The sequence below is a fragment of the Vanacampus margaritifer genome, chromosome 13 (genome assembly GCF_051991255.1).
Source record: "Vanacampus margaritifer isolate UIUO_Vmar chromosome 13, RoL_Vmar_1.0, whole genome shotgun sequence".
NCBI classification, from domain to species: domain Eukaryota; kingdom Metazoa; phylum Chordata; class Actinopteri; order Syngnathiformes; family Syngnathidae; genus Vanacampus; species Vanacampus margaritifer.
In genome coordinates, this window is record NC_135444.1 from 18,673,853 (window position 1) to 18,698,818 (window position 24,966).

General features: G+C 37.4%; 1 protein-coding gene across 2 annotated transcripts in view; it reads right to left on the reverse strand.

The window, feature by feature from the left end:
• Positions 1–24,966, reverse strand: part of LOC144063013 (carboxyl-terminal PDZ ligand of neuronal nitric oxide synthase protein-like) — a 60,961-nt gene that overhangs the window by 16,660 nt on the left and 19,335 nt on the right. Inside the window, exons 3-8 of one of the 2 annotated variants that reach the window (XM_077584902.1) lie at positions 18,397–18,489; positions 16,688–16,746; positions 10,425–10,533; positions 9,535–9,676; positions 8,351–8,523; positions 3,043–3,204 (exon numbers count right to left, since the gene is read on the reverse strand). In XM_077584902.1, coding sequence (XP_077441028.1) covers positions 3,043–3,204; positions 8,351–8,523; positions 9,535–9,676; positions 10,425–10,533; positions 16,688–16,746; positions 18,397–18,489 — 738 coding nt within the window. Of the gene's footprint in view, positions 1–3,042; positions 3,205–8,350; positions 8,572–9,534; positions 9,677–10,424; positions 10,534–16,687; positions 16,747–18,396; positions 18,490–24,966 lie in introns of both variants that reach the window. The other variant, XM_077584901.1, reaches the window with a different exon arrangement.

The following is a 24,966-nucleotide window of genomic DNA, read 5'->3' on the forward strand; positions in this document are numbered from 1 at the left end:
TTTCTTTTCTTTTCTTTTAAAAAAAAAAAAAATTCTGGAGAGCTCAGTATTGTTCATTCGGTAATTTTACCGATTTGACATGGCATCATCATTGCTCTCTCTTTTTTATTTTATTTTTATTTTTTTGTATGTGGGTGAGTATGTGCATGTGAGTGTGTATTCATTAGTTCACCTAAAACCTATCAAAAAATCGCATACCGTTCACCTAAACCGAACACTTCCAGTCAGAGCCGTGAGGCCGTCAGGAGACCCGAGGAAGGACTAAAGAAAAGAAAGGAAAGTGAAATCCAGCACGGACCAGACACCACCCACCACGCCACCAACCAGAGTCCTTCACCAACCCCAGAAACATCTAAATTCCATCTTTCTTTTCTTTCTCTCCGTACCCTCGCTCGGTACCCAGCGGGCGAGAAACCGCTGTCAGCCCTTCCTTTTATGAAGCTTCAGTCACGGCGATCGAGAAGCTCTCGAGCCGTGGTAACATTCCGTTCTTCTCGCTATGTTTTAGCTTAGCAACCAGAAGTTAGGACATGATCTTAGTTTTGATAAAGAATTTGGATACAATTCAAAACCATTAATTTTTTTTTTTATCTTTCTTTGGTCCTTCCTCAGGTCTCCTGACGGCCTCACGACTCTGGCTGGAAGTGTTCGGTTTAGGTGAACGGTATGGGATTTTTTTAATAGGTTTTAGGTGAACTAATGAATACACATACAAAAAAAAATAAAAAATAAAAAAATAAATTAAAAAAAAGAGAGCAATGATGATGACATGTCAAATCGGTAAAATTACCGAATGAACAATACTGAGCTCTCCAGAAAAAAAAAAAATAAATAAAAAAACATTAATGAGTTTCGCTTAACGATAACACTTAACGAGTAACAACATTCTGTCGTTAAAGACATTTCAACATGTCTTTTTTTTTTCAATAGTAGGAATGCATCTCACTTTGACCCAAAGCTTTAGCCCAACAATTACCACAGTTACTCAAGTAATGGCAGAGCAATCAAAGGAACCAGAACTACTTGAAAGAGTCATTCGCAATTTTACGGCACAGATCCATTAGAGTTGTAAATGCCGGCAAAGGAGGCTCGTTTACAAACGCATACCTTTTTAATGGCTGTAGGCAACCGAAAACAACAAAATGCTCTCACAAGAGTCGCGGCGTCTACCCGTCTTTTGGATTATATTCCAGAACATGAAAAAAATTCTTCATGTTGTATTGCAAGCTGCAGCAGCGTTTTGAGGACGAGCGAGTGGGAAGGCCTCGTCACGCCTGATGTTCACATCAGCCCCCGTGTCCATTTTGGATTCCGCCGGTGTCGAGCCCACTTACAACTTGACGGCCCATTGCTCCGAAGACCTGTCTGCTTTTCTCACGGCGCCAAGAAAATATAACTGCAGCCGCTCTGTTACCTCACTCGCTGCTTTTTTATTCCGACACGTTCTTCTCCAATGTCCTACTTTACTGCATGAGTTGCATATGGATTTTTTAGCAGGGCACTTTTCATTCTTGTTATACTTTTGCTTTACCTGATTTTTTCCACATTGTCTGTTATATCCACATTTTTGCTTATGGTGGTATTTGGTGTGTCTCTTGTACTTGTATTGGGGGTGTGCCCAAAAAAATCGCTTCTCATTTAGTACGATTCAGAATCGATTTTAAATGTCCCAAAATCGATTTTATTGAAATTATTTTATACTGTCTTGCCTTTGTCTGTGTGTGCCTTTATTTGGAGCGCTGTTCATGTTGTACCCGGTTTGGCCACTGAGGGGCAGTGTGGTTCCACGCGGTCTGATACACTGTTAAGTTGTAGCCACATTAGCGAGCAGAAGAAAAAAGTCACGATCAAGTTATTCCAATAAAAGTCGTTTTTTTTTTCCAGCGTGGAGACGTTCTTTTGAGTGATAAAAGCGCCGCGAGTAGCGCGCTAATTAGCATTAGCGAGTCAGACTGGAGTAGATCATTACAATTCCTTGCACATCTATAGATTGAAGCAAAAATCATTGTCAATCGAATCATTTTGAATCCAAAATCGTTCTCAATCGAAAAATCCATTCTGGATCGAATCGCAGACCCAAAAAATCGGAATCGAATCGTGAGACAGTCAAAGATTCCCAGCCCTAACTTGTATCATCCCAGCTGTTTCTCCTTGAATGTTAACTTGTGTACTGCAACTTTCTGAATCAACTGCAGCTGTTTAACTCTTTTTTGAGGGAATCCAGTCAGAAAGCAATTTTGTTAACCAAAACTAATGGGGAAAAAAAGAAGACATTTTCCAACAAAAATGCTTTCAAATCTCCAAATGTGATTGTTTTTTTTATTTGAATTGCTTGTTAATCTTTAAATTTTTTATATGAATGTATGTGGTTAGATTTTTTGTACTGCAGAGCACATGACCTGAAATAAAAACAAGCACGTAATGCAGTAACTTCTGCCAAATATACAGAATATATATTTTTGGGGGATGAACCTTTTTTCCTTTTTAGCCTGATTAAAAACTTTGACTACAAGTTTTTACAAGCGTCAGCAAAACTGAGCAGAGCTTAAAAGTGTTTCCGTTTGGGACTTTTGCATTTCTGTTGATTGATATATTGATTCCCCTTCCGCAAAAAAAATAAAAAAATAAAAATCAATAAAGCAAAAGTGAGTCACAATGTGGGCATGAGCGGAAAAATCAAATCATACAAATGTATAAATGCTTAAACAGCTCAGATATGAGTCAAATTGACTCATGCCACTTTTTTTTAAAATTTAAATCATGTTAATGTCATCATTACATGAGGACGCGTTATTTACTGACATGTTATCAGGATAGGGTTTAATGTGCTCAAAATCATTTTTTAGACTGAAAGATAGCACTAAAAAGGGGCGGGGCATCTTCATTCTCTCAACAATCATAATTAGGGAAGGGCAGTCATTTATTTTTAACTTGTTTCAATTAGAGTGTAAATGACAACTTCAGAAGTGTGCGATTAGTTTCCAGTTGCCCCCCCCCCAAAAAAAAAATCCAATGCAATGTGTTTGCGTGCGGCCAACCCACCTGCGCCACAGCGACTTGCGTTTGCTGCTGTTGCTGCTGAAGTTGCTGCTGGAGAAGTTGCATCTGATGGTGAACGGACAAAGGCGTGGCCGGTGAGAGCACGCTCGACGCCGGGAGCAGCAAGCGGGGGCTGGAAATCAGCAAGGGGGCTTCTTCGTAAATCTGTCGCAATGGAACAAAAACATTGCATGTTAGCTTGTCGTTAGCTCGAGTAGCTACATTAGAAATAGCGCGGCAGAGATTCTCACACTTTTCCTCCTCTGAAAAAAACCCGTGGGCTGAAGTAATATGGGTAAACAGAAGACAAGAAAATAGACTGACATGTTTTAGTCTTCCAATTATTGTTGTTCCTGTGCTCCGCCTTTCGGCATTGCTTTATTATTAGGGTTGGGTATCGATTCCAATTTCCTCAATCGATTCGATTTCGATTCACAAGAGTTCCATTCAATTTCAATGTTTCCTGATTCGATTCACTTCAGTTCAACCCAATGTGGATTAATCATGGAACATCAATTCTTCTTAATATCAAGGACATGGAAAAAAAACCCTCAACATTAAATTCCAAATTAAATTTTCCAGAGGCGGTAACTAGTTAAATTATTTATTTATTAGTGAAAGTAACACGTGTTATATTCACTTAACTCATTTGCTCCCCAAAAACTTTAAACGTTTGACGTGTCCCAAAGACGTATTTATACGTTTTCCCCCAATGTTTGTTTGTTTTTTAATGCCAGAGCATACAGAAGGCTTTGATGCAGCCTGTCAACAGCAAAGAACGGTTGAAGAAATGGTAGTTATTACATAAACGACCAGCAGGTGGCAGAAGAGCAAAAGAGATCAACCAGGGCCATGTTGGAAAAAAAGCTAATTTATTCACAATTCTAAATAGATTTGTGAATGATTACATTTAGCTTTATTCTAATGATAATTGCTGCAAAACGGAAACTGATAGAAATATACTTTTTTCCTGATGAAAGAAGAGACTCTAATATTTTTCTTTTGGTAGGTTCTATGTTTTTTATAGCAATAGAACACAATATTCTGTGGGCCTTGTAAAATCTGTCAAAATCCAGTAAAACAGCCGGGAGCGAAGGGGGTCACTTCAGTGAAAATGGCTGGGAGTGAATGAGTTCAGTGTTACACAAACATTGACAAGCATGGATGATATGAAAATGTTTTTAGAATTCTTAATCAATAATTGTAAATATAAATTAAAGTGCAATAAGTCAAGTCTTTCATAAATGTAAGAAAATACTTTTAGATTCATGTGAGCAATTACATTTCAAGAAAACAGTAAGAAACAAAAAAAAAAAATCTGACTTTAAAATTAAATTTTCTTATATAACTTAGATATTAAAATAATCTATTCATGGTTTTACAAATCGATATCATGCTCGAAAAGGAATCGTTTCGCTATCGATTACTCAATTTCTTAAACTCAGCCCTCTCTATTATCATTTGTGCGACAGAAGTGATGGCCACACTTTTCCAAATCTAAATTGATCTGACATCACAACAAATGTGGACAAATTGCGATGCTGTGCTGGCGTCTTGCGGAACGATATTTTAATGAGAGCCTCGACTTTAAGCACCAATCCGGTGACATACGATGCCAACAGAAGCAAACCGGAGTTGCGCCTCATCAGAGTTGCAAATGATTGATGGCCAGTCTGGGCGGGATCTCCTTTTAGTTAGAAGCGGGGCAGGGCAGCCATCTTTGCTAGCTGGAGTGATTATTTTAAATAAATAAATAAATAAATAAATGTGAAATTTGATTGCAAGTTGACCAAAATGGAACACAGACGGCGGGGCCTTACCAAGGGGGCAGCGGTGGTGCCCCCCTAACCCCGCCGCCACTCAACTACAGCTGGGCCAGGCCTCGAGAGCCACAGAGTTTCATTTCAAGATAAGTATGCCCCATTTCTATTGGGAGTTAGCTGTGCTGTGGGGTTAATAAATTCAGCATCACAGATCGAGCAGCCCTTAAAAGTAGCAATTTATAAGAAAACAAATCCAATTAAACGGCAAGACGTCAGTGCACAATAACTTCTCCCGGACTAGAGAAGACAGAAATATCACCTTGCTTTTTGACCTGTAATTATGATATTCCCTTGAAGTCGCTCTGGTGTTAAAAAAAAAAGGAGTGAAATGGGTTTAATAGCAATAATAATTGGATGGAGAATTCCTCTTGGGAAATGGATGATGCCAGAAAACATGCTTTAAATATAAATCATTAAATATAAATCAAGTGTGTGTGTTTCGTTGCAAAGCCTATTTTGACAGATGAATAATTGAAATTGATACTGACAACAATAGTAATCGATTAAACAAAAGAATAGGATAATCGGATTTTCTTTTTTGATTGCACATGTTTTATACACTTCAAACTAGAAAGCTAATGATGCCGATATCTGATTGCAACAAAGCTGCAATTTATATATGATCCGATTAATCGACTAATCGCAAAAATAATCGGTGACTAAATACAAACTCATCGGGTTTTTTTGGGCATCCATAGCTACAACGATAACTGCCCTGGATCTGACTCTGGTTGGGTGTACACTGGAGTAATCAGCAGCCAATCACAATCAGCCAATACTGTACTCTGCTGTGGACTAATTGATCTGTGGATGTAAAATGAATTATTGATGAACTTAAACACTGGAGACATGAACTGCAGTTTAACACGACTCCTTCCTGATCTCATCAGCTACTTTTGAGGAAATGCTCAAAGTAGATGAGAAAAAGCCAAAAGCAGCTAATACGACGAGTAACCACAATTTTTGCAAACATAAACGGGGACTAGAATAATATTGATTTGCATCCCCACTGCGGATGCTACTACAGAAGGGTTAATGACGATGAGTTAGAAATTCTATTTGAAGGCGTCTCGCAAATGATAACAGGAATTTCTTATCAAAAATGTGAAGATCAGAAACGTTCCCACAGAGAAAATAGGTCACTGCAGTAGCGCTGCAAGTAGCAACGCCAAATAAAGACGAGTGTTATGGAAAGTCGCTGCTGACTCTTCATTCAGCTACAATAAGCATGGATAAGAATCGCATTCTTCTTCCCTGAGTTCGTCGGAGCACTTTTTGATGAAGTGTTCAGAAGAACATTTTCAAATAGAGTTGTCACTATCGAATATTTTTGGAATTGATTAATCTATCGATTATTCAATCGATTAATCGACTAATCGGATTCATTTAAATTTGGTGTTAAAGTGTATTACAAAAGCATTGTTTTCCTCTCATTACTGTTTATTAAGCATTGATTCATTTTTGTACTTCGGATTTGTATATGGGGGTGGGGGGGGCGGGCTAGATGTCATACTATGTTACCGGTTTGGTCATTGCTTTCCAAAGTAAAAACAGATGTTTGCAAATATCTTATTTTGATTCATTACAGAAGATAATTCGTCTTCTTTCATGAAGGACTGCAGAAATCTGTGAAAAATGATATGTTGGTATGCTAAAATCAGAGGATTTGGACAATTTTAAATAAAATAAAATGGCTCCAAATGTTTACTCGATTATTAAAATAGTTGCCGATTAATTTGATCATCGATTACTTGTCGATTAATCGATTCATTTGGACCGCTCGACTTTCAAATGTTAACAAAAAAAAAAAAACACTAAAGCTTAATCAAAATGTAAAATGCAGACAATCCTAAATGATGATAGAATTTTGTCGTGTAGCAGCAGTTTTGGTACTTTTCCGTGGGAGCATCCTGACTTGACGCCTTCAAGCCCCCTCAAGTAGGACGGATGCCCATTCACGGGCTCTTCGGAAGTAATTTGATGATGGTGCACGGAGGGATGGTTTGATGGGAGCTGACGAGTAAAGATGAACTTCAGCGCACCCAGGCTGCTTTTATTTTCATGCGCTAGCGGAGAAATCCCCAAGTGAGCCAAGCACTCGAACCCCACAGGGGGCAGGTGGTTCGGAACGACGCACAAGAACTCACAAACATCAAATTGAGTCCCGTTATCCAACTTGTCCTAACGTTTCCCATCTGAATTTTATTATGCACGTTGAGTAGCAACACACAGTTATAGGCCCGATGAAACGAAAATTGAAGTCATTACACAGACGTCCTTGTTTACATGATTTCACACTAGCTGCATTTATTCAGAGGCACTTTCATAAAACCTTACATTATTAAGAGCCAAAGACTGTTTAACGGCTCAATGTCGTAATGCTGTCAACGTCGATTTCTGTCCCCAGTTCTGTTTTTTACATAAGGAAGTCTGCCAAGCGTTGTTGCCTTACAGCTTGTTAGCTTCTATTTCAATCGATTTGGAGGAAATAACAAGAATACAGATGATACATTTTTCTGTTACATTTTAATACGTACGAGGTGATCTCGGTGTATCACACTGAACCAGATCAAACCACTAGATGGCAAAAAAATTTATTTCGGCATCTCGCAATTTGCTGACAAAAAAAAAGTTGACTAGATTTAAGACTCGCAAAAAGTAGGTCTAAATGGTGGCTCAGGTGTTTTGTAAGCGATTTCGGTGGATTTGACCGAGGCGCAGGAAGACAGATTCAGCACTCCGTGGACGTGTGTGGCGGATGACATCATCGGAATTCACTCATAAATATGACCACGGCATGGGGCAATCCAGAAATCAATTAATTGAACACATTAGTATCATTATCATCTTAAAAATACTTTAATATGGACATAAATAACTCCCCCAAAACAGATTTGTTTTTAACTCATTCACTCCCAGCCATTTTCACTGAAGCAACCCCCTTCGCTCCTGGCTGTTTTACTGTATTTTGACTGATTTTGCAAGGTCCACAGAATATTCGGTTCCACTGCTATAAAAACATGCAGCCTGCCAGAAGAAGGATTAGAGTCTCCTCTTTCATCAGGAAATAAAAAAGTATATTAGTAGCTGTTTCCGTTGTGCAGCAATTAGCATTAGAATATAGCTAAGTGACATAATTATTCACAAACCTGTCGAAAACACTGGCAAAAAGAGCTTGTTGATCTCTTATACTCTGCTGCCACCAGCTGGGTGTTTTGGTAATAACTAGCATTGCTTTAAGCATTATTTTCAGTTCAGAGGCTGCATCAAAACCTTCTGTATGGTCTAGCATAAAAAAAAACATAAAAAGCGTCTAAATACGTTTTTGGGAGTGAAGGACAAAATATAAAAAAAACGTATTTATACGTTTTGGGGCTTGAATGAGTTAAGCATCTGGGTGTAATAAATGATAAATGAAATAAGTATTTTTTATATTATAACAGGTCCATTAGGTTAGCATACAAGCTAACACGTGCTTATTTGGCTACCTTGTTGTCCGAGCGGTTGGGGTCTGACGTCTTGGCTGTGGCATCCAAATCGGTCACCCCTCTGTTCATGTTTAGCTCCTCGGCGAGCGGTAGCTGGTTTGTCTCGTCAGCGTCGATGTCCGTCTCCTCGGCAGCAGTTGCCATCTTCTCCGCCGCACCTGTTAGCTCGCCACCTGAGCCGAGTAAAAGACACATACACACGGGTGGATGAGCTCGCACCCCTGCATGCACACATGGAGGCATGAGCATGGACGCAGGCACACATGGATGGACACAAACACAAACAATAAAAAAAAAAAAAAACAGCCATTGGTAAATTACATACTTGAATAGGAGAGTAATTGCTTGAAAACATTTCGATTATGCGGAGGTGTAGAGATAGACCGTATGTTTTTTTCAAGGGCGATACCGATAATTAGTAGCGAAGGAGGCCGATGATCGATATTTGGATTCGCTATTCATTTTTGGTAAAAGGGAAACAAATGTTAGTGTGATAAGATTATTAAAAATTAAACATTTTTTTTTCTTTGTTTAAAAAAAAAAAGATTATAAAAAATTAGGGGCATCAGGCGATTAAAATTTGTAATCGTAATTAATCGCATGACTTCACTAGGTAACTCAATCTGTTCTTAAATGTAAAAAAAAAAAAAAAATTAGGTTTTCATACTCTTGTTAACAAAAATGGGAAAAAAAATTTTTGAACTAATAGAAATAGTTACAATTATTATTTTTTCTTCAAAAAGTCTATAGCTGTCAATGGCAGTGAATGAGTTAATCAGTTCTTAAGATAAGCTTATTGTCTGCGTGTTTGCCAACGGCTTCTGTCAATTAACACACCATAAGCGCGTATGCCGTTACAAGATATGGAAATGTATTTTGCTCGGGCGATCTGGAGCCTCATCAGCATGTAAACGCAGGTTGATTTCTAGCAGGGCTGCAGGCCGCTTACGGACTCAGCATGTTTCAATGCTCTCTGATTGGCTCGGGGGGGATGTTGACTTGGGCAAGCTGTTGTATTGCTTTATTGTGCCTTGAAATGGAAACATCGCCATACGGTATCTTCTCACCTCGCAAAGATACTGCTACGTTGCTACCAGGAAGTGTATATTCACTTTTGTTCTTGTGATTCTCATTAAAAAAAAAAAACATGAAGAGAAATTGTATTTGTTTTGCGCTGCGCTTACCTGAAAGCGAGTCGTCGTTGCCGTTCTTTTGACCGTGGCAGTCGGCCTGCCCGTCTGTGTTCTGCTGCGCGTTCTTCAGGCTCAGTTTGTGACACACCTCGAAAGCCTGACCGACGGTCCGCACAATGCGCATGGCCTGGCTCTGTCGGGGAAGGAGAGAGGTTACTTGCGGCGTCAAGCGCTTTTGAATTCATTCAAGCAGTAACAAATTCATGTCGGTATTTAGTTTGTGGGCTGTCTGAGCTCAATAGAAATATAAAATATCATTTTTACTTTTGACTAGAATATTCTTGTACCGCTAAATTGTGGTGACAAGGCGTACATGTACATACCTACATATTAGGGGTGTTAGAAAAAAATCGATTCGGCGATATATCGCGATATTACAGCGCGCAATTCTAGAATCGATTCGATATGCGACCGAATCGATTTTTATTTTTATTTTTTATGGGAATATTCAACAAAACGTCTTAGGGGTTGGATTCACAAATTAAGCATGGAAGAATGTTACATTAATGAAACATTAAGCCTTAATATTTGATTTCAGTGCTGTTCAAACATGAAACAGACAAACTTTGTTAAATGCAGTGGCTCAGTTATAAGCCTGAATTTTCAGATAAATAAATACATTTTCATACAAATCTTACAGTGTACAAGTTTATTAGTAGAATTAGTATTTTCTACATTTGAGTAAAAAAATAATTTAAAAAATGGCAATAATCAATTTATAGATTCGTATCGGGATTAATCGGTATCGAATCGAATCGGGACCTATGAATCGCGATACGAATCGAATCGCCAGGTACAAGGCAATTCACACCCCTACTACATATGGTGTCACCTTCCTAAAATAATAACAAAACGACAACATTCGAAGAGAAGCTCCTCACCTTCTTTTTGGACTTGAAAACGTTACAGCGGAAGACGTTGCTGTGCCCGTCTCGCGCAATGTAACTGAAGATCTTTAAATCCTGCGAGTCATGAGACACGTAGAATATTCTGAAAGAGAGAATTTTAAAAAGACCACGATTAAAATACAGAACCAGCAAAAGTAGCCTGACCATTCTAAGACAGCACATTTTGATTTTGTTGCAGTTTCTATGCACATTTATTTTAAGAAAAAGGCCTAACTGAATAATTGGACATCTGACTAAAGCTCTTTTAAAGACATAGGACGACAATCACACACTTCAGACTTGATTTATCAGACACTTGAGAAAAAAAGAATTCAGTTAGTTGCATTCAGGGAAAACATATTTTCCAATTAAATAAACCTGAAACAAGTAAGCAACAGCTTCCTTCACAGCTTTATTCGTACGAACGCCGGCCATGAAGTTTGCAGCGCTAAATTAGGGAGCTTCATTTGTAGGCGTCACATTTCTGTGGCATTTCTGTAACTATTTCCAGGAAGCCTGACAAACTCGGGTCTTGTGGTATGGATGGTGTCTTTTGTCACCGCTGTTTTTTCGAGCATGCCAGACATAGTATGTGGAATGAGAAATGTGCTCAGCTCACACGCATCATTCTTCTCCACTCTAAGTTAAGGTATCAAGTAAAAAAGAAAATGTGCCAACATTGGAGGTATGTAAATAAATGTAAAAAAAAAAGTTTATTGTCTAGGGCTTTAGGTACTTTTATTTAAAATGTTGGTAACTGAGGAGGATGGATTAAACATGCACATATGATCAATTAGACAAAAAGCAATAAGAAGGTATACAGTAGTCTTCTAAATCAAGATCTTTTGCCAAGATTCAAAATGGCTTCCATTTACAGTATGTGAATATGCAGGACTTCCCAACGGACCGCATCCGTTATCCTCGAGCCAATTGTGCGACTCGGAGTAATGAACTCAGCTTATTTTTGTGATGGCTATGCTCATTTTATTCTTTGATTAATTGTTGGCTGTGAAACAGAACTGCAATACATCACGGGCTGGGAGGTTTTACACACGCGCACACGCACGCACACACAATTACAGCTACAGTCAATCCACTGCATCGGTTTCATGTAAATACGTTTGTTCGAACTACAGCAAATTTCCTTAAAACTGAATGAAATTATAGGCGATTATATTTTTTTCAGTTTGCTCATACAAGTCATTTGCATAGAGCACACACACAAAATGAATAATTAAAAAAAAATAAATAAATCAAAAAATAAGATGTAACAAATAATCCAGTAGAAAAAAAAGTCTCAATCAAAATATGTGCTTGTACAACTTTTTAGGGAATACAGACAAGTGCAAAGAATTCAATTCAATACAATTTAGTAATATCCACCATGTTAAGAATTCTTCAAGCTGTTTAGTGTGTGATGTTCAATTATATCGTGTTTTGAAATCCATGCTTTTAATTTGGAAGGCTGCTCTGTATTTGTGTTTCCTGTTTCACGTTCATAACAAATATAATGTAGTATGTATTTCCTGCTATGCTTTTGCATTTTATTCAGCATCTGCAAACGCCCCCCCCCCCAAAAAAAATTAAATTCAATACAACAGGGCTTCAAGTCATTTAGTAATCAATTCAATCAATGCTTTTAATATGGAAGGCTGCTCTGTATTTCTGTTTCCTGTTTCACGTTCTCCGTTCGTAACAAATATAATGTAGTACGTATAAGCTATAATTTGCGTCTGCGAGGGCCGTAAACGCATAAATAATCCATTAGAACAACAATAGCAATACACCCCCAACCCCCCCACCCCCGTTTAACCCGTTTAAATAAAAGATTTTCCATGCCTGAATATCGTTCCCAGTTCATCGCTTATTACAAACTGGTTTGCGAAAAATGCCAGTAACTTACCGGTATATATTTTTTCAAAATAAAAGTGCATTTGTTTCATCATCTAACAGGTCAATGGGTTATTCATTCAGTCATCCGAGCGAGCTGTCGTCGTTTTTCCGTCAAAAGGACTCACCTGAGTAATATAAAGGAGACATTAAATCTCAGACTCTTCCATAAAGTGAAATATTGCCGGATAACTGGAATGTCCTTGCACACTTTTATTACCTCCGCAAAGTAAATACAACAGAGAACTTTGACATTGTGTTTGGAAACCGCCGTTGCCATCAAACGGAATTGAGTGCGTTCATCAACACACACCTGCCGCCCAAAATATTGGTGGCCGTATTTTTTTATATCACAGAGAAAAAATTGTTGTTGTTATATCAACGGCATGTTTAGTTTAGTATTTCCTTTGAACGTACTGGTTGGTCACATCAATGTTATGCATTACTGTACTTACAAATGGGCTAATAATAATAAAAATAAATCCAAAAGGGCCTCAGAACTGTGAGCTGGATGAACTAACCACTCATACCAAAATAAGCAAGTCTATGTAGGTCTAGGTATGGGATTTTTTTTAATAGGTTTTAGGTGAACTAATGAACACAAAAAAAATAAAAAATAAAAAATAAAAAAGAGAGAGCAATGATGATGACATGTCAAATCGGTAAAATTACCGAATGAACAATACTGAGCTCTCCAGGAATTATTTATTTATTTATTTATTTTAAATAAAAAAAATAAGCAAGTCATTTCAAAATTGCAATCCAGTTACATTTTGTGGTTGGACTTAATATCATTCAACAGACATTGAAAATATTTTTGTCCAACAACACATTTCATGCATCTATGGTTTGCTCTACCAAATGTTTCCACAGCAGCAGGCACCAATTAGGGTGCATATTTTGAGAGAGAGAGAGAGGGGGGGAGCGAGCGAGTGGGTGGGAGCAGTAGCAAATAAGCATTGATCAATGCCATAAATAAAAGTTTCACTGAGACTTTAAGCAGAGCAGTAAATGTACCTCTGTGCCGAATACAGAATTACAGACTGCGGCTCATAAAGACCCGAGCCAGATGTCTACGTCTTGCCTCACAGCTGCCGGCTGTGTAAATTAGAGGATTTTCCGCCGTGGCAACAAATCATGGTCAAAAAGATCAAACGACAGCAAACAAAACAAGTACGGTTAAAAAAACAAAAACAGTGTCTCAAAACAGACATTAATACTTAGGGATACAAGTTTTAGGGAGTTCATTATTATTTTTCCCCGAAGCATTTCAATTATATACGAATTTTGGATATTTGTGGACCGGGCTGGTCCCAATCTCAATAGATCGGTCCATCTTCTAATCGGATCGATGATATCAGTTACCAGCTGCAAAATCCTGATTGTGTAAATCCTCTTCAAAATCATAATTATTTTTCATGTTCTCACGTGGTGCCAGAGCTCCACTGATTCACTTTCCTTTCTTTTCCTTTTCTTTTCTTTGATCCTTCCTCGGGTCTCCTGACGGCCTCACGACTCTGGCTGGAAGTGTTCGGTTTAGGTGAACAGTATGGGATTTTTTAAAATAGGTTTTAGGTGAACTAATGAATACACACACACACTCGCACGCACGTACACATACCAAAAAAAAAAAAAAAAAAAAAAAAAGGAGAGCAATGATGATGACATGCCAAATCGGTAAAATTACCGAATGAACAATACTGAGCTCTCCAGGAAAAAAGAAAAGAAAAAAAGTGCTCCACTGGTTGATACACGATATGCAAATCATTTTCGTATTATTTTTGCAAAATGAAGTCCAAGAAAAAGAAAGTAGGTATGGACGGTCAGATATGTACAGAACATTATCTTCTCATTCGTACAATATGTCATATTTTATGTGCTGTATACACACAGTCAAGGTGTAAATGTAAATAAGAATCAACGAGTGTGTGTTTAGCTCCTTACTGTTAAGTTGTTGTGAAAGTTAATAGAAATGAAATGCTTCGATGAGTCAGTCAAAATCTGACAATGCATATAAACGACAGCATGGATCACTTAACAAAGCACGATTTGTCACTGATGTCACTTTGTGAAGTAGTTCAACAAACGCACCGAGTCCAAAATGTTTACGATATCAGCACGAATTTCTCTTCCGTGTTGAAAAGCTGTTATCTTCTACAGCATGGCTCCCCGTGCTTGCTTGTTTGTTTATACGAAGCTATATAAATAATTGAAACCTGCTTAGAATGAGTGTTTCTGGGTCAGTGTCAAGTGTGTGCAGATGCCGCTTTCTATCAAAACGAGTCTATTTTTCCATTTATTCGGCATATCACATTTTTCAGTCTACAACTTGTCAATGCAGACCGGATATATTTTGCAACAAAGCTGGAGCCCTTTATTTTGATATTTTGCTGAATTTATGTGATTTATAAGACAGAAATGGTAACCCATAATAAATGTCATATATGCCACTCAAATAAAATAAAAATAATTTTGGGGCTGTTTTTGCAACACCACAAGAAAACGTGAATAAACAAATTTGTGAACCGCAAATAGACAGAAGCTCAGTTCGGGAAATCCACATAACATCAAAGCGTCTTTAGAAATGTTGACAACAAAACAGTGCTACGGTTCCTTAATCCGGTTCTGATGTTGCATGCTTGGTGCTGAACAGCCAACTTTAGAGAGAACAGAGCAAAATCCACCGAAATCACTTGGAAACTTGAAGCCCGTCCAAAATATATCTGAAATTCGACGTAGTCGGTCAAGGGTGTTTGATGTACTTTTGTCCTTCTCTAGGGTCGGGGATGTGAAAATACATGAAGCTGAGGTTAATGCAGCACTTCTGAAGAGCAAAACATTACAGTGGCACCATGTTTTATTTTGAGGGGATTTTCTGTGACACGTCCCTTCATAATACGCAACTGTGACAGGAAGGTGATGAAATGGTGAAAATATTTCACACCTTTACATTCTGTCTTTCATTTTCCTTTTATGCTTAGAACGCTTGGATTCCCTTTTCTGGTGTTTGATACCGCAAATGTAATCCTGAAGCAAATTTAAATATATTGAGTGCATACCGCTGACATATTCAACAATACATTTGCATTATGACATTGCCATGCATTCTCTTTTCAAGTCTGAACAGTGTCGCGGCTAACGGAAGTCCACATACCCCTTTTCAAATGCCAACATTTAGTGAAAAAAAAATAAACTACCAATATAAATCATTGCAAAAAAAAAAAATCACCATTAATTCATTCGAACCCCAAAAATTTATAAATAAGTTTTTAATACTGTGTCCATCACTCCCAAAACATATTTATATGTTTGTTAGTTTTTTTTTTAGAAGGCTTTGATGCAACTTCTGACCTGAAGAGGTCACTTAAAGCAATGGTAGTTATTACAAAAAATAGTCAGCAGGTGGCAGAAGAGTATAAGAGATCAACCAGGGCCATGTTGCAGCAAGCTCTTTTTCTTAATGTTAACAGGTTTGTGAATAATGATGAAACTTAGCTATATTCTAATGCTAATTGCTGCAAAACGGAAACAGATGCAAATATACTTTTAATTCCTGATGAAAGAAGAGACTAATCTTTCTTTTGCTAGATTCCATGCTTTTATAGCAATAGAAAACAATATTCTGTGGGCCTTTCAAAATCAGTCAAAATCCAGTAAAAACAGCCGGGAGCGAAGGGGGTTGCTTAAGTGAAAATGGCTGGGAGTGAATGAGTTAATGTGCCTAATGTGTAGCAATAGACAAAAAAAACTTGATTCAAGGTCATTCTCAATGGGAGCCAACACACACCTTTTTGCAATTTTTTTTAAAGTTTATTTGTCACTGAACTCATAGTAAAATCATTAACATTATCAAGATATCTGGCATTAATATCAAGATATGGCATTTTGTCCATATCGGCCAGCCCTAGTGACCTCTAAAAGATCTGGAATTGCCCATATTTAGCGTGAAATAGACCGAAATATTTTAGTTTTATAACTGGTGATTTGCCACAATAGAGATTTGCAATGTTGCTCATGAAAACAGAATAGGATATTTTGTTATAACTCTTTCAATGAAGTACGTTTCAATTTTTATGAATGAATCTGAATCATCATTGATAAATATGATTTTGTGTGTGGGGGAATTAACTCATACATAATGCATTGACAGTCTGTGTTTATGTTCATGCTGACTAGAATTATGAGTAAATAGCAAGAAAAGAAGCAGCTTGTGCCTGTCCAGGCCAAAGAGTCAGATTCGCTGCTTGACACGTAATTTGTCAGGGATTTTCACACATGCCATGTGAACTTAATCCGAGGTCTAAAAATGCTCTGAAACGTCAAAAGCTCAGAAAATTTTGATGGAAAAGCTATTTTTAGCATCTTACCTGTAAATGGGGTCCTGCATCACCATCATTTTATTTTCATCCCACATCCATTCCTTCTTCTGTATCAAAAAATAAATAAAGCATTAGGACTGCTGGATTCAATGTTAAAACTTGCTACATCAAAATAAAGCATGGCCAAGAAACTCAGCCACCAGACGTAAAATGTCAGTAGGAGGTCGCGCAGAGAATGTTTAGCTGGCTAATTAATTAGCATTATATTCAACAGTTAAATCATCAGTCAATAAATCCATCTAGCCAGCGTATCAACGCTTGTTGTTACTTTGCTGGTGGCCTCTGACTCTGTCCGAGCACGAAAGGAATTTGCCTAATTGGATGCTGGACCGGAGAGAGGAACTTTCCCCCAGGTTAGCTTAGTGCTATTAGCTTAGCACTAGCTAGCTGGTATGACAGAACACAGATGGATTTAAAACTTTAGCAAAAGTGAAATAAATTATTCAGTGCTCTGCCGTTGGCAAGTGTATGGCAGGGGATCTTAGGGGTTCAACTGAAAATATATATTTTTTAATGTAGGTTTATGCAACCGCATTAATGCATCGGCCACATACAGTCTTGGTTTCGAAAAAATCAATTTGAGGCCTGGTGAAGTGCCTTGAACAACAAACGGTCTGGATAAAGAATGCAAGAGCGATAAATGCACTCCATTTACCATCATGATCAAATTGGATTTTTCATTTTTTTGGACTGAAGTGTTTTTATGTAACCCATTCAGATTGATTCAGGATTGGCAGCTGTGATTATAATGGTCACATATTTCACAGCACAAATGATTGTCTCTGTATATTTCTCATAATTCTTTTAGTACAAAATATTATTTTAGAGGATAGGATAATTTTGGGCATTGGTTTAAAATTAAAGAAAAAATAAGACATGATACGGATATAAATGGCAGCTTTGCTAAATCATCGGACTAATTGCTTTGTGACAAAACACGACTGAACTCATACTTTACAATATTTACACCACATGCTTATTTTTAAATAACAAGAGGTTAAGAGGTTACTCGTAACATGAGACTTTGGTTTTGTAGTATGAAAACACCCGGAACAATCTAGAATTAGCTTATTTTCTGATTCTAAGAGCTCGACTCACATGAGTCCTGTGACATTTACTGCAGACGACTGCTGCTACAAAGCGAAATAATCCCAAATATTGACATAGTGCATGAACAAACCCACACACTCATTTCCCTTGTTAGTCTGCCCTCGCGGGAATTTAATGTCACATCAAAATGTCAAGCAAGGAATTATTTATATTGATTCTTATCTGGTTGAAGCTTTGTTTACTCCAAATTTCAATCATTCTATCTTTAGTCCATGGTTGTATTTGGACTTGGAGATGAGCTTGTGACTGGCATTTGAGCTGCCAGGCACACATCGCTCTTCCAATAGCATTTCAGCCACAGCTGAGCTCTCCAGAAAAAAAAAAAAATGCATTTCAGCCACACAATTACTCTGCTATCCAGACTTGAATACAATGAAGTACTTTGACCTGGCTAAACCTTCATGAATCGATATTTCATATTGATAATATTCCAAATACTCTCTAATTATATTAAATGTATATCTTGTGTATACAGCAAGCTTAATGCTTCTAAGCTGATGGTGTTCAAACATAGAAGAGTTGTGAGTGAACACATCGAGCAAAGCTTAACATGAACATACACAAGGATGAAAAGAAATGTCACTCACTTTTTTCTTTTTTCTTAAGAAGACCTTTACGCCCTCAACAGACACCATGATGCTGACCTTTTTCTTTTTGATGTTTTTCACCTTGAACTCATACTGCAAAGAGAAGAGGCATTAACAGAACATTAACAGAGAACATTAACATTGATGATTGATTATTCATTATCTTGAGCAGAGGGCAGAATTTTCACACCTATGTCTCAGGTATAAAAATTGGCCAAAAACATTGTTACATGTGGAATATGAGGGGGAAAAAACTGAGATGAAAGGACTGGGTTGGTCGGCATTTCCAAGCAGAGGTCCTGCCACTGTTCCACTATTATGACAGGCAATTGAGTGTTAAAATGACCAAAGGCCCGGTGGGTGGTGGGTGGTGTCTGGTCGGTGCTGGATTTCACTTTCCTTTCTTTGGTCCTTCCTCGGGTCTCCTGACGGCCTCACGACTCTGGCTGGAAGTGTTCGGTTTAGGTGAACGGTATGGGATTTTTTAATAGGTTTTAGGTGAACTAATGAATACACACACACGCACACAAAAAAAATAAAAATAATAATAATAATAATAAAAAAAAGAGAGCAATGATGATGACATGTCAAGTCGGTAAAATTACCGAATGAACAATACTGAGCTCTCCAGAAAAAAATTAATAAAATAAAAATGACCCAAAAAACTAGATGAAGTAACTTCTGGAGAAATTGCTTGTGAATGCTAAAATGCTGTATGGAAGAAAAAAAAACGGTTGAAAGATATGGAATTATGTTAAATTATATAGAATGATATATAATGATCTTGAATGGTATAGGTGAAAATGTGTAATATGTGAGTGGAAAATGTGGAATTTTTGGTATGTGGGAAATGAACGACATGGACATTTTGAATGTAGAGTGTGAATGAATTGTTGAATGTATCATTAGAAATGAATGGGGATTTTTGGGTAAAAAAAGGTTGAATTGTGAGAAAACTGTAAATGTTTGGAATGAGAAAAATAATAGCCTGCAAAGGGTGAATTTTTGGAACATGTTGAAGTTAGAGTGGTTTGAATCGGCTGAGAAGTGTAGAAGTAGTTGAAGGATGAACAATGGGGGGATAAGAAAAAGTAAAATAACGTGTGAATGCTGAATGAAGAATGTTTAAGTCTTACACGTTAGTGCAAACAAATAAGCAAGGTGGTTAAACAGATATAATCATTAAAAGATGATATGCCGGATAATGCCTGACACATCACCAGAGAAAATTTCTGCAGCAAATTAACATTTCATTTCGTGCTAGGCTTGACTCTCTAAGTGTACTCTCGTATCTTTTAATAAGCCGGTCAATTATTCTTTTCACATGGTCTAATCATTCACATCATCACCGTCACACATTCGTAATCTCAGTTGTGCTTCATTTTTCTAGATAAAACGGCAATGATGAGTAAAAAAATATATTTGGAAGATACGCGGGTAATTAAAAAAATGACGAATTGATTTGAAAGCTAATCGAATAAAAACCTACTTAACCTACCTAAGGTGCAACAACAACAAAATGGAAAATTTTCTGAAGTAACGGATCTTAAACTCATTTGTTTATACCACAAAAGAATAGCATATGAAGAGCTTTGTGTAGACATGTTTTATCCAATGTATATTATTACACCGGGTGGCCCGCCGTCTGCACAGCCCAGTTCGGCTCAATGCAAATAAATAGCTCTAGTCGCCGCGGTGGGTGCCAGTTGGTTCTACTTCAAAGAGAACTGAGGAAACTCAAAAACCACGCCACTCTGAACGCACCAGTCCGAACAAGAAACACTAACAAAGACAAATGTAAGAGAAAAAGGAATTTTATCCAAGAGTGGGGCTAGCAAGAAAACAGAATGCTGAAAAGGGAGCGTAACACTGAAGCGGTTATCAAATATCTGGGCTGTCTGTTATCGCATGTCAGTCTCAGTAGGAAGAATCGGTGTGGATATATTGATAGTGGCAGTCAAGATGCCGTTATTCGGAGTGACTGTATGCGTAGAAAACAGCTTCAAACACTCTTGTACGGAATGTGTGGTGACACAGCAGAAAGCAGATTTTTTTCAAAATGTAAAAAATATGAGGGAAATTAATATTTATCTAACATGCACAACTGGATTGGATGCAGTAGCTGATAAACAATAAGCAAATGGATTTTGAATTTGGCACTGTTGCGAAACAGGAATGTGACTCATATACACATGGGAACAATTTGGGGGTGGAAAAAAATTTACAAAAATCAGCAAAAAAAAAGTTAGATTTTAATTGGGCATACTGACCCCCCAGATAAGCAAAATGATTAGCTGTAGCAAGACTGTAGTAAGAAGGTTAGGTCAATTTGATACCATTATACATATCATACTAAATCTATGAATTCTAAATATACTCTACAAACATGCACGGGAAAGGAATACAAGCATAAATATGCTTATGAGACAAAAATGGAAAACAGTAGAATCATCATTATTTTTTTCCTGGCAAAGACAAAGTCATTATCATCCATTAGAGTTGTCTTCAGTGACGCCGGCAATAACTTTGCTATTATGCCTTTTGTGTAAATGGACTATCATCGTTTTTCACCATTATGGCTTTTTTAGAACGTTGTAATCTCCCGAAGCCCACCAGGGAGCTCTAGCATAATTGTCAGATCAAGATACCTGTTAATATACTAAAGCCGTATAACGGAATGTAATTCAATTATGCTCATGTTGAGCACTTTGAACGAAATGGCTCCAAATTGGCTAAGCATATTGAGTTGGAAAACACTAGAAGTGAACTGCACTACAATGGTAATTTCCTTTTTTTTTTTTTTCTGGCGAGCTCAGTATTGTTCATTCGGTAATTTTACCGATTTGACATGTCATCGTCTTTGCTCTCTCTTTTTTTTTTTTTGTATGTGGGTGAGTATGTGTATGGGCGTGCGTGCGTGTGAGTGTGTGTGTATTCATTAGTTCACCTAAAACCTATTTTAAAAAATCCCATACCGTTCACCTAAACCGAACACTTCCAGCCAGAGTCTCAAGGTCGTCAGGAGACCCGAGGAAGGACCAAAGAAAGGAAAGGAAAATTGTCATTTCCGATTCTTTGTGTTATTCTCTCCCTTTCTCTAGTTGGGAGAAGCTAAGTCGTTGGGGCAGGATTTTGAGTAACTGCCCCTCGACATAGAGAGGAGTCCATTTGGGATATACTGTATAAATCAAATCATTACGTGTTAAACTTGTGTGGCTGCAAAGCCTCTCTGAGCGACTCGGCTTTTCGCGAAAGACGATGATCAGATATGACAACATTTCTAAGACGACAATTCAAGATGTGTGTGTGGGGGGGGGGGTGCATGCTCACACTGAGAATGTAGTTTTCAAATGGCTTGAGAGCTGCACTAAGAGTTCCACTTTTTAAAGAATGTGATAAACAAACCAATTAAAAATTTTAACACGTTAGTTCATAAAACGTTAGATTTGACCTAATTGATCCATCCTAGAATACAGTTTATATTTTCCCAAACGCTAAAGCTCCCGAATCCTTGCGTTGGGGGACCATAAAGCGGTGTTGTGACGGTGATTTATGAGTCATTACTGCAGTGCTAGTAAAGTATATCTTCATGTGTTTATCTCAGGACAAGACTCAACCCATAGTCACCTGGCTTGCAAATGGGAACGGAAGTTTTACCGATATCTGCCTGTCCTTTTGATAACAGCCATGAGAAAAAAAAACACATTCACTCACTTTATTTCTCAGCACTTATCTTGATCATTATCTACCAATCGTATTCAGAGTACCTCTCTATTTCCCCTAAGACGATCGTCTGTCAAATTAACGCAGAGTTGGGTATTATGGATGATGTATGAACTGAATTAATACCTTAACCTCTTATGAATATAATGACCATCTAATTACGAAAAAGCAACTCTCTTGTTGCGCCTTATGAGACTGCAGATTAGAATTAGACGACTGTCGTCTGTCCTTCCTTCCTTTCCTCAGTCTCTCCTTTGGTCTCTTGAGGTCTCCCTGATTTGTTGGAATTTAGATGTTTCTGGGGTTGGTGAAGGAGTCTGGTTGGTGGTGTCTGGTCGGTGCTGGATTTCACTTTCCTTTCTTTTCTTTAGTCCTTCCTCGGGTCTCCTGACGGCCCCCACGACTCTGGCTGGAAGTGTTCGGTTTAGGTGAACGGTTTGGAATTTTTTAATAGGTTTTAGGTGAACTAATGAATCCGTACACACGCACATACAAAAAAAAAAAAAAAGAGAGCAATGATGATGACATGTCAAATCGGTAAAATTACCGAATGAACAATACTGATCTCTCCAGAAAAAAAGAAAAAAAAAAAAGAATTAGACAACTGAAGGTAACAGACAAAAAATAAAGAGATGGGAAATTGCATTTTTTGTTTGAAATTACACTTCTTTGTGTTATTTAATTGGAATCAGTAAAATCTGATGTAGGATATATTAAATACGCTTTTGGAGAACGCATCAAATTTGTATTTGTTTTCAGTGATGCAATCCAGTGTGGTTATTTAGATAATAATTAAGTTCCCTTTTAAAGAGACTAAATTAGCTGGAAAGTTGGAATGAATATTGCTTTCAGTCCGATTTTGAGCATCTGGTTTGATCCATTCAGACAAAATAATTTCAGCACTCGGCATTACTTAATTAACGCTTGAACATTTTCAAGTAAGCAATTCAGCTGCTTGGATCCTCACCCGCACTAAGCCCTGGCAACACATCACTCTCACACTCATCCATCTTCACTGGCTCACGGTCAAATCTCATACAAAATCCTGCTCCACTCTTTGAACATGGAGCCTAATCATGCATATTTAAAATATGATACCCACATGTTTTTTAAAGGGTATTTTTAAACAGTATGTTTTGTTAATACTCTTAACTTCTATTAATAAGTAGGTCGCAATTTTGCTACAATAAATGTGGGTCCCCGTGTGGCAACTGTAAAAAACAAACAAACAATCATTTACTCACGTTTAAACCTAAGTACAATTTAACCCGGGAGAACCCAAGAACCGTTTTCTTCTTTGGAAAATTATGAATTATACATTAAATGACTGCTATAAATTCACTGAACACCAAAATATATGTTTTTTCAATGTTTTTTTTCAATTTATTCCCTAATTTAGGATTAGGGCGAAATTTGACCCTTTGGGATTTAGGGGTATCATTTCGAAAAATCCGAATAACAAAAACTGTCAGTAAACTATTTAGAATTTAAGAAAATAATCAATCAAATACACAGCTACATTGAACAATATAGATTTTTGTGTTTTATTTGTTGCATTTTAGCCATCTTGTCACCACCATTCTGGCTCATGTAAGTGCAATATTCATCCACTAGATGGCCCCATGCAGGGGTCAGAAGTGGCACTATGGATTTTTGAAGTTAAATTTGTATTTAAAAAAAAAAAAAAAAAAGGTCTTTGTTATTTGTGCAGCAGAATTTAAAGGATGGATTTGACCCCGTGGGTTCTCCAGGGTTAAAGTCTAGAGATTTTTTTTATATACTAGATTATTGTATAATGATTCTGGAGGTTACAAGTTCAGCGGTGGTCTTGCTTGTGCTACCGTTGCATGAAATTGTCAATTTTCTCTGATTGTTTCTCCATTTATTTCTAAAACACAATTTAGATCGAAAAATATACCCGAATATTGGCCAATAAGGCTTACCAATTGATAATTGCAACGTGTAAAGTGCTGACAAGAAAGCTCCATGGACACACAGTGCCTTGAGACAAATCCAGTGTATTTCATTGATTCACAAGTGACTACAAAGATGATCTGATTGGTCTGTCTAGCAAAGTGAAAAACAAGTCTTGCCTGCTGGCGCAAAGATGTTTATCTGGGTGGAAGGCAAGAGCTCACTGGGCGAGGAGAAACCAAAACAACATTCGCTCTAAAATAATTATCTTTAGGGGCGAAACGAGTACAAGAATTTCGAGTATATTATTTACAAAGAATGTTTGAAGAAATGTCCCTGCCTCTGGGAGCCTTTTATTTAATTGTGGCACTCAATAAGTCACTATAATGTGGCAGCGGCACAATGCGCTTATGTCACTTATTGGATGGCAGAAGTTGGATCTATTTAGTATTTTCGTAACAATGGGGTCAAATTTGGCCCCTATAAATTCTGCTACTCAAATAACAAAAAACTTTTTTTTATTTTTATTTTTTTACAAATTTAACTTCAAAAGTCCAGAGTGCCACTTCTGACCCCTGCATGGGGCCATCTAGTGGATGAATATTGCACTTACATGAGCCAGAGTGGTGGTGACAAGATGGCTAAAATGCAACAAATAAAACCCAAAAATTATATTTTTCAATGTAGCTGTGTATTTGATTGATTATTTTCTTAAATTCTAAATAGTTTACTGACAGTTTTTGTTATTCTGATTTTTCGAAATGATACCCCTAAATCCCAAAGGGTCAAATTTCGCCCTAATCCTAAATTAGGGAATAAATTGAAAAAACATATATTTTGGTGTTCAGTGAATTTATAGCAGTCATTTAATGTATAATTCATAATTTTCTAAAGAAGAAAAGGGTTCTTAGGTTCTCCAGGGTCTAGATAATG